This window comes from Galeopterus variegatus, unplaced genomic scaffold, assembly GCF_000696425.1.
Source record: "Galeopterus variegatus unplaced genomic scaffold, G_variegatus-3.0.2 Scaffold1619, whole genome shotgun sequence".
Taxonomy (NCBI): Eukaryota; Metazoa; Chordata; class Mammalia; order Dermoptera; family Cynocephalidae; genus Galeopterus; species Galeopterus variegatus.
Window position 1 is genome coordinate 293204 of NW_007727730.1, and position 11495 is coordinate 304698.

The following is an 11495-nucleotide window of genomic DNA, read 5'->3' on the forward strand; positions in this document are numbered from 1 at the left end:
ATCATAGGATGAAATTTTAGGAAGCCCCTGTGTGTTTGTGTGCAGGGCCCTTGAAGAGTATAGGGACCCTGGTGCCCCCGGAGGGGAAGGGAGGGAAAAGGGTCCTGAGGTTGGACCCTACCACAGACTTGCTGGGTAACTGGGGCAAGGGTCTTTCCTGATCTGGACTCAGTCTGCACAGTGAGCAGTGGAAGGGACTATCCAAGCCCTGTGATATCTTCTCTTAGGTAGAGGGAGAGTCCCCCAGGATGGGTAGGACAGCACGGACTGAGGCCAGTTAACAAATACTGAAGGATCATGTATTGTGCGCCAGGCAGTGGGGAATCAGACTGGTGAGCTAGGTCCTAGTGGGGGCGAACAGACAGTGAATAAGTAAGCAAATGAATGAGAACCTTTTAATGAAAGTATTCTGGGGAAAATAAAACAGGACAATGTGATAGAGGGTGACTTGAAGGATGTGGATGTTAGCATGGTGGCAGAAGGGTTCTCTAAGGAGGTGACATCTGAGTGTGGTCTAAATGATGAGGAGTTGCTGGCTTTGTGGAGACCTGGGAGAAGAGCATTTTGGGCAAAGGGAGCAGCCCATGCAAAGGTCCTGAGGCAGGTGTGAGCCAGTGGGAACATACAGGAACACTGAGGGGGCCAGTGTGGCTGGAGCAGAGTGAGAAGCGGGGAGAGAGGAGGAGAGGAGGGCACAGGGCTGCCTTGGAGGAAGCTCAGGCTGGAGGGACCATGGATGTTTCTGGAATCAGTGGCAGCCTGGAAAGGCCTCAAAGGATGAGACGAGGGGCCAGCTCTGCCCACCACCCACTTCTTATTTCCATCTCTTCTCTGATTTTCTCCATTCAGGGATCGATTGGATTTCCTGGGCCCCAGGGACCATTAGGAGAGAAAGGGAAGCGGGTGAGTCTTGACCCAGGAGGGAGATGAGAGTGAAGGTCTTGCTTCAGGGAAACAGCTGTGCCTAGCAGTGGGTGGGCGCTGGGTGGCTGTGTCTACTCCTGGAAGCATTTGTGTGCACACATGTTCCTGTGTGCAATGCAGGGTATGTGTAGGTGATCATGAAGAGTGAAGGTCTTGCTTCAGGGAAACAGCTGTGCCTAGCAGTGGGTGGGCGCTGGGTGGCTTTGTCTACTCCTGGAAGCATTTGTGTGCACACATGTTCCTGTGTGCAATGCAGGGTATGTGTAGGTGATCATGCCTGGCATTATCATGCACGTGCCTGTGAGTACCTGTATGCATGAGCCTCGCAATCTAGATCAGACAGAGTCTGGGGGCTGCAGCCTGTGGGCTTGTGCCTGGGTGAACCAGCGCATGCACCTGTGTGTACACTCTGTGACTGTGGGCACAAGTGTGTGAAAGGGGCATGCACATGTGTGTAAAAAGACATGGGTATACACATATGCGTGTGCATTGCTGTGCACGCCGAGTGATGTGCATACAGGCAGGTGTTGTATTGTGATGTGTGTATTGTAACTGTGCAAATGGACATCGTGTATCACACATGAGTGTATGTGTGACTGGTGTGTTTATCAGGACCGTGTCCACATATGCACCCATGCATGCACATGGGTATACATGTTGCAAGGGACACATTGCATGAAAAGCTGTATATGTCACCCTCAGGCTGTCCATGGCCAAATACATGCCATAGTGGCGTGCAGTCACATAATAAATGTGTGTCTGTGCGGGCAAACATGCTCATGTGTCTGGACTCTGGGGGTGCAATCGTATGTGTAGCTGGGTGTCTGCGACCTTTGCATGGTTGTGAGTGTAAGCTGTATTTGTGTGTGTATATGAATGAAAGGATTGTGACTAAATATGTGGCAGTTCTGTGTTTCTGGGTCTGTAACTAGGAGCATTTGTGACTTTGTGTCATACCTTTGCACAATAATTCTCTTCTGCTTTCCCTCATCCAATTTATTTTTCAGGGGAAGGCAGGGCAGCCAGGGCTGGAAGGAGAGCGGGGACCACCAGTAAGAAAATAGAGAGCACCCTCCACCCCGTTGGGCCTGGGGGGCAGGGCTGGGCAGGAGGAGCTGTGAGAGGAGAGGTGGGGGAGAGGTCCTGAGTGGGCAGGAAAGAAGGTAATATTGGTGTCCCTGGTGGGGCAGGATGGGGGTCACGGAGGAAGGGGACCTGGAGGACTTGACCTCATCTCCTGAGTTCCCCCAGCCTCTCACTTCTGATCTTTGCCTTTTTTCTGTCCAGGGCTCCCGTGGAGAGAGGGGGCAACCAGGGGCCACGGGGCAACCAGGCCCCAAGGTATGGGATGGGTGGGTGATCAAGACCCCCCATGAAGCCACTCTGCCCTAGACTCGTCAAGTCCCTCCCAGTCCTTCCCAGTTGAGTTTGTTCTGGGACCTGAGTCTCATTCACTCTGTCCTAGGGAGATGTGGGCCAGGACGGGGCCCCTGGTATACCTGGAGAAAAGGTGAGTGTTTGTATGTGTGTGTCCCCCCCCCAGAACATGGGGGGACATTATAATGCAGTGGAAAGAGCACAGCCTCTGAAGTCAGAGGGCTGTGAGTTCAAATCCTAGCTCTGTCACTCGCCTGCTGTGTGACCTTGGGCAACTCACTTAACCTATCTGTGCCTTCGTTTCTTCCTCTGTAAAATGGGAATAATCATAATCCCCACCCCCATGGGCTGCAATGGCAAATTAAATGACTTGCTGCCTGGAGAGCACTCGGCCCCATGTCTGGCATGCAGTAAGCACTCAATATGTGCTGGCTCTTGTCATTATGCGGAGGTCAGGGAGAGGGCAGGCAGGAAGGACGAGACAATGACTTCTGGTTCCATTTCAGGGCCTCCCTGGCCTGCAAGGCCCCCCAGGATTCCCTGGGCCAAAAGGCCCCCCTGTAAGTGAGGACACCCTGATGGGGGTCGGGGGGAGGAGGGCCTGGGGAGGGAGGGGGCTCCATATCTGTGCCCCAACTCTCTCCCACCTTGTCCCCCAGGGTGTCCAGGGGAAAGATGGGCTACCAGGGCACCCTGGACAGAGAGGAGAGTTGGTGAGTGACCCTTGACCTCTGGCCTCTGGTCCCCTCTAGGCCCTCCCTTTCTTCCCCCCATGTGACACCTCATACTATTTTTCTTCCCAGGGCTTCCAAGGTCAGACAGGCCCACCTGGACCAGCTGGTGTCCTGGGTACTCAGGTCAGAGTGGACCCCACAAGCCTCCCCCATTTTGCATCAGTTGGGGGTTATTTGGAGGGGGAGCTGGATCTCTGACTATCCCCCCAGGCCACCCCCACTGAAGATAACTCTTCTTCCTCTTCAGGGAAAGACAGGAGAAGTGGGGCCTCTAGGTGAGAGGGGCCCCCCGGGGCCCCCTGGACCTCCTGGTGAACAAGGTCTTCCAGGCCTGGAAGGCAGAGAAGGGGCCAAGGTGAGACCTGGCCCCATGGGAGATCTTGGTTGAATGGCCCCAAAGTCCCCTCAATGGCCTTTGAGCCATGGACCTCCTGGTGAACAAGGTCTTCCAGGCCTGGAAGGCAGAGAAGGGGCCAAGGTGAGACCAAGGTGGGCCCCATGGGAGATCTTGGTTGAATGGCCCCAAAGTCCCCTCAATGGCCTTTGAGCCATCTCAGGACTCAGAATCAGCCCTGTTGGAGAGGGGTCCAGAGTCACAGACTTGGGGGAACTCTTCCCGGAACCTGAATGTCCTCCTTTACACTTACAGGGGGAACTGGGACCACTTGGGCCTCATGGAAAGGAGGGGCCACCTGGACCCAGGGGCTTCCCTGGCCCCCAAGGATCCCCTGGGGATCTGGTGAGTACCCCATGCATGTGCCTGTTTGGGCTGTGAAGTAGGGGCTCAGGGGAGGGATGTGGCATCATGGGTGGGGGCAACTGCGCAAATAAAGGTGGCAGCTTCAGGGACTTGGAGGGGACAGACTCCCAAACATCAGTACCCAGTCCCAGGAAGGGGATGGGGACTGTGAGCCCTACAGAGTGAAGACAGGACCTGGGGATCCCCTTGGGGGTCTCTTGACTGTGAATCATCTCCTCCTTCAGGGACCTACTGGTTTGAAGGGTGACAAGGGCCCCCCAGGGCCTGTCGGGGCCAATGTAAGTGTAACCCCAACTCCTGGCTGGGGGGCAGGGTAGAGGGGACTCAGGGTATCATGGAAGGTGGGCATTGTTACAATTAAGCCTGCCATGTTGGGAGTCAAACAGGCCTGGATCACACCCGGTTCTGCCATGCACTGCTGGGCAATTGTGTCACCTGGCCAGCTTTAGTTTCCCCATCTGTAAAATAGCTGCAAGGAGAAGCCTCCTCTTGTAGGCATACATTATCATAAGCCTGAATGAGACGATTCATCCAACAAATCTTTTGCTTTGTTTTGGCGCTGACCAGTATAGGGATCCGAACTCTCGACAGCAGGGAGGTGATGGGGGAGGTTTGTGCGGGACCTTGTGGGCCACCAGGAGGGCTATGGCTTTTGCTCTGAGTGAGGTGGGAGCCACCGGGGGCTGTGAGCAGAAGAGGGACGTGCCCCGACCTAGGTGTTCCCAGGCACCCTCTGGCTGCTGCAGGGGGCGTAAAATATTGGATACGATGCTGGTAACCATCGAACTCAGTGCCTGATGCTTGAAAACCCTCCACAAAGGAGAGACAGTTCTACTGTTGTTATTATGCCTGTTTTCAGGGCTCCCCTGGCGAGCGGGGTCCTGTAGGCCCAGCGGGAGGCATTGGGCTTCCTGGCCAAAGTGGAAACCAAGGCCCTGTTGGCCCTGCAGGCGAGAAGGGGTCTCCGGTAAGTGACCTGTCCACCCGCCCCATTCCTCAGCATCCTCAGGACCTGGCCCTCACGATTGGGCTTCCTGGCCAAAGTGGAAACCAAGGCCCTGTTGGCCCTGCAGGCGAGAAGGGGTCCCCGGTAAGTGACCTGTCCACCCGCCCCATTCCTCAGCATCCTCAGGACCTGGCCCTCACATCCCAAGATCCAGCTCCTGCAGCACATTCCTGCCCTGACATTCCCCTTTCCACTCCCCCCATTAGGGAGAGCGTGGCCCCCCTGGTCCCACTGGCAAAGACGGGATTCCAGGGCCCTTGGGGCTTCTGGGACCCCCTGGAGCTGCTGGGCCTTCTGGCGAGGAAGGCGACAAGGTGAGGAGTCCATGGAGAGAGAGAGTCCAGGGAAGGATGAGGGAGTAAGGGGTGGCCGGGTCCTCTCTCATCCTGTCTCCTCTGCAGGGGGAAGTGGGTGCCCCCGGTCACAAGGGCAGCAAAGGCGATAAGGGAGACGCGGTGAGTGGGGGTCCCAGTGAGGGGTGGTCCTTGGAGGGAGGGAGGCCACAGAGCATCCTGCCTTCCTGAGCCCCATCTTGACACCTACGTGCGGGGGAAGTGGGTGCCCCCGGTCACAAGGGCAGCAAAGGCGATAAGGGAGACGCGGTGAGTGCGGGTCCCAGTGACGGGTGGTCCTTGGAGGGAGGGAGGCCACAGAGCATCCTGCCTTCCTGAGCCCCATCTTGACACCTACGTGTAACAGAAGCCCCTTGAGCTCCCTGAGCAAAGGGGCCACAGAACCCAACTGCAGACAGAGTAGCTGGAGCACCAGGAGCAGCAGAGAGGCCCCCAGAGGGTTGCCCGCCCCCTCCTCTTCCTCGTGGCTCCGCATGGCAGTGAGACATTCTATTCCCAGCTTCCCCAGAACTCCAGTGCCCAGCATCTGTGAGCCGGCTCCGTCCCTGGGTCTTGGTGGGGCTTCTGGGGAAAGGTCCTCGTGGACCAAGTTTAGGACATCCGTTGGTGGCTAGGAAGAAAGAGTTGTGGGGAATGGAGCTGTCACTTCCTGGTGGGGGGAGTTTTTCCAACAAGCGGGTGTGGACAGGGAGGCAGGGACTGACATCTCTACTGCCCCCCAATCTTGAACCTGATGAGATTTTCAACTCTGTTCCCTCCCTCAGGGCCCACCTGGACCAACAGGGATACGGGGTCCTGTGGGACACCCAGGTTCCCCAGTGAGTGTTCCAAGCTTTGTGACCTTTTCCCTGGATCCCTGATGGGAAGTGGCAGTGTCTTCCACCCTGACTCAACCCCAACCTCAACCTTGAAGACCATCTCAGCCCCAATCTAAACTCTGCTCATGACCTTTACCTCAATCCCAACTCAAACCTTACCTTCAAATCCTCTACTAACCAAACACTAACCCAGTCTTACCCTCAACCCCAACCATGACCCAAAGGCCAACCCCAAATCTGAACTTGAATATTGAATGTGACCCTGGCCCCAATATTAAACCCTAAATTTCATCTCAACCCTATCTGAACCCTGCTCATGACCTTAACCTCAACCCCAAACCTGACTCACCATCCAACACCCGTCTCAAAACTTTGACTCAACCCTTCATTCTCAAACCCTCTTCGTTTTCTTTTTGGAGGCTGGCCAATACAGGGATCCAAACCCTTGACCTTGGTGTTGTCAGCACTGTGTTCTTACTAACTGAGCTGGCCAGCCCAGCCTCCAAACTCTTTTCTTATCCCAGACCTCAATTCCAAACTCAACCCTGGCCCTCCCGAAACTTAATCCCAGTGCTGACTGTAACCCTTAACCTCAATCCTAACCCTTATCCCTGAACCTGTCTCCAACCCTTGACTCAGACCGTAACTGTGCCCTGTCCCCCTCCTCCTCCCAGGGAGCAGATGGGGCTCAGGGACGCCGGGGACCCCCAGGCCTCTTTGGGCAGAAAGGCGATGATGGAGTCAGAGGCTTTGTAGGCATGATTGGCCCCCCTGGCCTGCAGGTGGGTGTTTGAGTTTGGGGGTGGCACCTTTGGTTCCCCCCGCCCTGTGCCCCAATCTTGCTTCTTTGTTCCACAGGGGCTGCCAGGCCCTCCTGGAGAGAAGGGGGAGGTCGGAGACGTAGGGTCCATGGTATGGACTCCTGGGGAAAGGTGGGAGGGGGAGGGGGGACATCCTTTGGGGTGGTCACCGGGCACATTGTCATTTTAAGGGTCATATGGGACACCAGCATCAAAGGTGATGTCTGTGGTCACTGCATTCTTTTGGGGGGCCATGAGGTCACTGGATACTATTCTGACCCTCCCACAGGGTCCCCATGGAGCTCCAGGTCCTCGGGGTCCCCAGGGCCCCAGCGGATCAGAGGTGAGAACTCTAGGGGGGGCAGGGTGGCTCAGAGATGGGGACACCCATTTTCCAAGAAGGGGCAGTCAGGATTCCATGGTCCCACCCCTACACCTTGCTGTCTCCGCAGGGCCCTCCAGGGCTCCCTGGAGGAGTTGGTCAGCCAGGTGCTGTGGGCGAGAAGGTAAGAGTAGGAGGACGGGGGATGCTCAGGGTGGGAGAGGTAAAACCCATCCCCATTGGGGGTGGTTGTTCTGGGGAGCCCTTCCTTGTATGCCAGGATGGGACCTCTGTTCCCTTTGCCTTCTGCAGGGTGAGCAAGGGGAAGCTGGAGACCCAGGACCCCCAGGATCCCCAGGCATCCCAGTGAGTGACTTGCAATGTGGCCCCTGCACCCATCTCAGGGAACCCCTGATTCCTGGACATCTCAGGCCACCTTGACCTCTGGGCAGTCCTAGGTCATCCACTGACCCAGGACCTGTGGGCATCCTTGGATATCTTGATGAAAAACCAACGTCCGGAAAGTCTCAGAGAGGGCTATGTAGAGTTCTATAGGTTGCACACTGCACAAGAGTCAGGCTGAGGGGGCAGGTGGAAGCTGAAATCTAAACCATGAGCCTTGGCTGGGAGGGGGATGAAGGGGCCCCTTTTCTAATTCGCTCAAGGGCAGCACACGTGCTTGGCTGAACTTGCACATAACCAGTGGGCACCTGGACCATCCTGACTCCTCGCTCTCATAAGTCCTAGGTCCCTATGACCTCTGACCCTTGGACAGCCTAGGCTATTCTGACCCTGACCCCAGAAAGGTCCCAGATCACCCCAATGTCTGAATCCAAGTATGCTAACCCTTGATCCCTGGGGAGTCCAAGCCACTCTGACCTCTGATCTCTGTTTCTGCAAAGGGCCCCAAGGGAGAATTTGGTGAAAAGGGAGACTCAGGCCAATCTGGGGCTCCTGGACCCCCAGGCAAAAAAGGCCCCCCTGGAGAGGATGGAGCTAAAGGGAACGTGGTGAGTGCTGGGGGGAACTGGGGGGTGGGATGGCATTTGAGTACTTGAACCTGTTCCCAAACTTCTAGCCAGGGTTCCCATCCTCCAGTTTACTGGTCCTAGGAGCAACCCAGAATGTGGCTGAATCAATGGATCAATGAATCAATGAATCAATGAAACATAAAAGTACAGTAGTCGTACATCACTGTATGGGGAGAAAATTGATTTCACATTGATTCCTTCTAACAGTGTTGGAAGGCTAAGGTCAAGGTTGATGCTGAAACATAAAAGTACAGTAGTCGTACATCACTGTATGGGGAGAAAATTGATTTCACATTGAGTCCTTCTAACAGTGTTGGAAGGCTAAGGTCAAGGTTGATGATGGGTCACAGTCTGGGTGGATGTGGGATTTGGCATCGGGGTGCAGGTGGAAACCTTTCTGCAATCACAGTGGGGTGTGGGGTGGGGTGGAAGAGCTTCAGATCTGTGGGACCTCACCACCCCTGCCTCCTGCTGTGTCTCTTCTCCAAATGTCAGTTCTCTCTGAGTCCCGAGCTGGGAGGCTGCTGGGTGGATGAAGCGAGAGGATGTGTGTAACATTCTCAGCTCAGTGCCTGGACCCATGAAACACTACAATGTCTGCTCTACCAGGCCAGAGATTCTGTGCTTTGTTTATCAATGTGTCCCCAGCAACCAGAACTGTTCCTGGGTACAGCTGATTTGTTTAATAAGTGAATGACTGCTCAATAATTCAGAGATGTGATTATTAATCATTCTGTGTTCCAGGGCCCTACAGGGCTCCCCGGAGATCCAGGGCCCCCAGGAGACCCTGGAGTTTCGGTGGGTGTGACCCCCTCCCCCCCAAGCCCAGAATATTCCCTAATTCTGTCCCCATCTCCCCAACTCCAGTCTTGGGCAAGTCACTCCCACTTTCCTCCAAGCCCCAGCCCAAATTCTCATGTACCCCCTATGACCCCTCCCAACTCTGTCTCCCCCTCCCCTGCAGGGTATAGATGGTCCCCCAGGGGAGAAGGGAGACCCTGGTGATGTTGGGGGACTGGTGAGTGGAGAACAGAGGATGTGGTGCTGGGGGAGGGGGCTGGGGCAGGTGAATGGGTGAATTGGGGGCCAGAGGAGTGGGTTGGGGAGGTACCCAGAGTCCCTGCAGATGGTTCTGCTTTGCTTCTCTGTCCCGCGCCCCCCATGAATGTGACCAGCTTGAGGGAGGAGGTGGGAGGTGGCCGGTGCTGGAGTGATGTTTGGGGAAGATTGTCTTCTGGTCTGGTTCTGCTTTGCTTCTCTGTCCCGCGCCCCCCATGAATGTGACCAGCTTGAGGGAGGAGGCGGGAGGTGGCCGGTGCTGGAGTGATGTTTGGGGAAGATTGTCTTCTGGTCAAAGACGTCCTGAAACACAGTCATGCTCAACCAAACTTAGCTAATACTAGTGCTGGTGCTGTGACCATCCTTGCAGGGTCCACCCGGTGCTTCTGGGGAACCCGGTGCCCCTGGGCCCCCTGGCAAGAGGGTAAGTGACGACCCCCCTCCTGGCTGCGCTGTTTCCAACCTCCTCCCATGCATCCTACAGCCCCCGCTCACCCCACAGCCCTCCACAACCCCCCACTCATCCCATAGACCCCCGTTAGCCCCACAGACCCCCACTCAAAGCCCCCAAAGCCTCCCATGCACCTCCACAGGGGCCCCTCACACTGACTCTCCCTCCCCAGGGTCCATCGGGCAACATGGGTCGAGAAGGCAAAGAGGGAGAGAAAGGTGCCAAGGTGAGTCCCCACCCTGCTCCAGAGAGTGGTCCCTACGGTGACCCTTGGCCAACGGTTGGGCCATCAGGAGGGAATGGGGCCTGTGACAACCACAGGTGCCCCATTCCCACCTCCTCCATCATGGTTCTTGGTGGGGCGTCAGGAGGCAGGTACCCTCCGACTTTCTGTCCCTCTCTTACCCCCGTCCATTTCAGGGGCAGCCAGGTCCTGATGGGCCCCCAGGGCAGACAGGCCCAGCAGGGGCTCGAGGGCCCCCTGGGCGTGCTGGGCCTGAGGGTCTTCCAGGGATCCCTGGCCCTGTGGTGAGTAGGGCAGGAGCAGAGGTGGACCCGGCCCCTCCCTGCATGCTGCCACCTTGTAACCTCAACACAACCGGGAGGAGCTGGCCCTTGGCAGTGGGGTGTCCACACTGGGGCCTGGCATGGTGCAGTCCCCCCATATTGCCTTCCATTCTCAGGGTGAACCAGGCCTCCTGGGACCCCCTGGACATATGGGCCCTCCTGGCCCCCTGGTAAGAGACTTTTTGTCCCTGAGGTCCCAGTGCTGAGGACCGCACTGGGCATCCAGTGATCATTGGTGTTGGCGGTGTAGTCGGACCCCTCACTGACCACCCATCCAAGTGTCCACACTGGCCATCTACACTCACCATTTATTCTGAGCCCTCATCTTGATGGTCTACACTGACCATCCACACTGACCCTCCATCCTGATGGTCTACACTGACCGCACTACCTTCTATCTTGATGGTCTACACTGACCACCCAACTGATCTTGGCCACTGGCCATTCACACTGGCGACCTCCCAACCAGCTCCTCAATCTGCCTCCTGTCTCCTGACTGCCCCCACGACCACATCTCTGGTAATTCCCATTTGGAATTTGGGTAATTTCCTGTCTGATCGTCCCCGATCACCCACTTGGAGCTTGAGATCTCACATGTCAGAATCACTGACTGACACTTGCTCTCCTGCCAGGGACCTTCCGGCCTTCCAGGGCTGAAAGGAGATGCTGGCTTCAAGGGAGAAAAGGTACAAAGACCTCATTCCATTATGCTTCTCCCCACCAGCTTCCGCCTTTACCTCCCTCCCTGGCCAGAGGGAGGCCGAGAGATTGGGGTGTCCTCTGCTCCCAAACCTATTACTCCAAGGCTCTAAGAGAAAAATCTCTCAGCACCCCCACACCTCTTCCCAACTCTTTTGTCCTCCAGGGCCACATCGGATTAATTGGCCTCATCGGCCCCCCTGGGGAGGCTGGAGAGAAAGGGGATCAGGGGTTGCCAGGCGTGCAGGGGCCCCCTGGCCCCAAGGGAGACCCTGTGAGTGTGTGTCCTGCCCCGGGTGGGAAGAATGTGTTCAAAGGAGGGTGCAGCTTGCGGGGGTCACAGATAATGGGGCCTATTTGGAGACAGTGGGTGTGGAGTCTGGGAAGTCTGGGTCTGGAATGATGGGGGTTATGTCTGGGGAAAATGGGGGCTGTATCTGGGGACTTGGCAGGTTGGGGGCTGTGTCTGGGGTTTGGGTTCTTCCTTGGAGAGAATTGGAGGCTTGGTGGGAGATGTGTCTGGGCAATAGAGCTGTACCCCACCAATACTGAACCTATGTCCCTCCTCCAGGGTCCTCCTGGTCCCATGGGCTC

General features: G+C 56.4%; 1 protein-coding gene across 1 annotated transcript in view; it reads left to right on the forward strand.

Moving 5' to 3' along the window:
• Positions 1 to 11495, forward strand: part of COL5A3 (collagen, type V, alpha 3) — a 43446-nt gene that overhangs the window by 23607 nt on the left and 8344 nt on the right. Inside the window, exons 24-51 of the mRNA XM_008578031.1 lie at positions 850 to 903; positions 1932 to 1976; positions 2212 to 2265; positions 2390 to 2434; positions 2808 to 2861; positions 2961 to 3014; positions 3105 to 3158; positions 3283 to 3390; positions 3685 to 3774; positions 4020 to 4073; positions 4655 to 4762; positions 5008 to 5115; positions 5203 to 5256; positions 5919 to 5972; positions 6647 to 6754; positions 6831 to 6884; positions 7062 to 7115; positions 7225 to 7278; positions 7407 to 7460; positions 7997 to 8104; positions 8870 to 8923; positions 9090 to 9143; positions 9555 to 9608; positions 9808 to 9861; positions 10056 to 10163; positions 10319 to 10372; positions 10835 to 10888; positions 11068 to 11175. Coding sequence (XP_008576253.1) covers positions 850 to 903; positions 1932 to 1976; positions 2212 to 2265; positions 2390 to 2434; positions 2808 to 2861; positions 2961 to 3014; positions 3105 to 3158; positions 3283 to 3390; positions 3685 to 3774; positions 4020 to 4073; positions 4655 to 4762; positions 5008 to 5115; positions 5203 to 5256; positions 5919 to 5972; positions 6647 to 6754; positions 6831 to 6884; positions 7062 to 7115; positions 7225 to 7278; positions 7407 to 7460; positions 7997 to 8104; positions 8870 to 8923; positions 9090 to 9143; positions 9555 to 9608; positions 9808 to 9861; positions 10056 to 10163; positions 10319 to 10372; positions 10835 to 10888; positions 11068 to 11175 — 1908 coding nt within the window. The remainder of the gene's footprint in view (positions 1 to 849; positions 904 to 1931; positions 1977 to 2211; positions 2266 to 2389; positions 2435 to 2807; positions 2862 to 2960; positions 3015 to 3104; positions 3159 to 3282; positions 3391 to 3684; positions 3775 to 4019; positions 4074 to 4654; positions 4763 to 5007; positions 5116 to 5202; positions 5257 to 5918; positions 5973 to 6646; positions 6755 to 6830; positions 6885 to 7061; positions 7116 to 7224; positions 7279 to 7406; positions 7461 to 7996; positions 8105 to 8869; positions 8924 to 9089; positions 9144 to 9554; positions 9609 to 9807; positions 9862 to 10055; positions 10164 to 10318; positions 10373 to 10834; positions 10889 to 11067; positions 11176 to 11495) is intronic.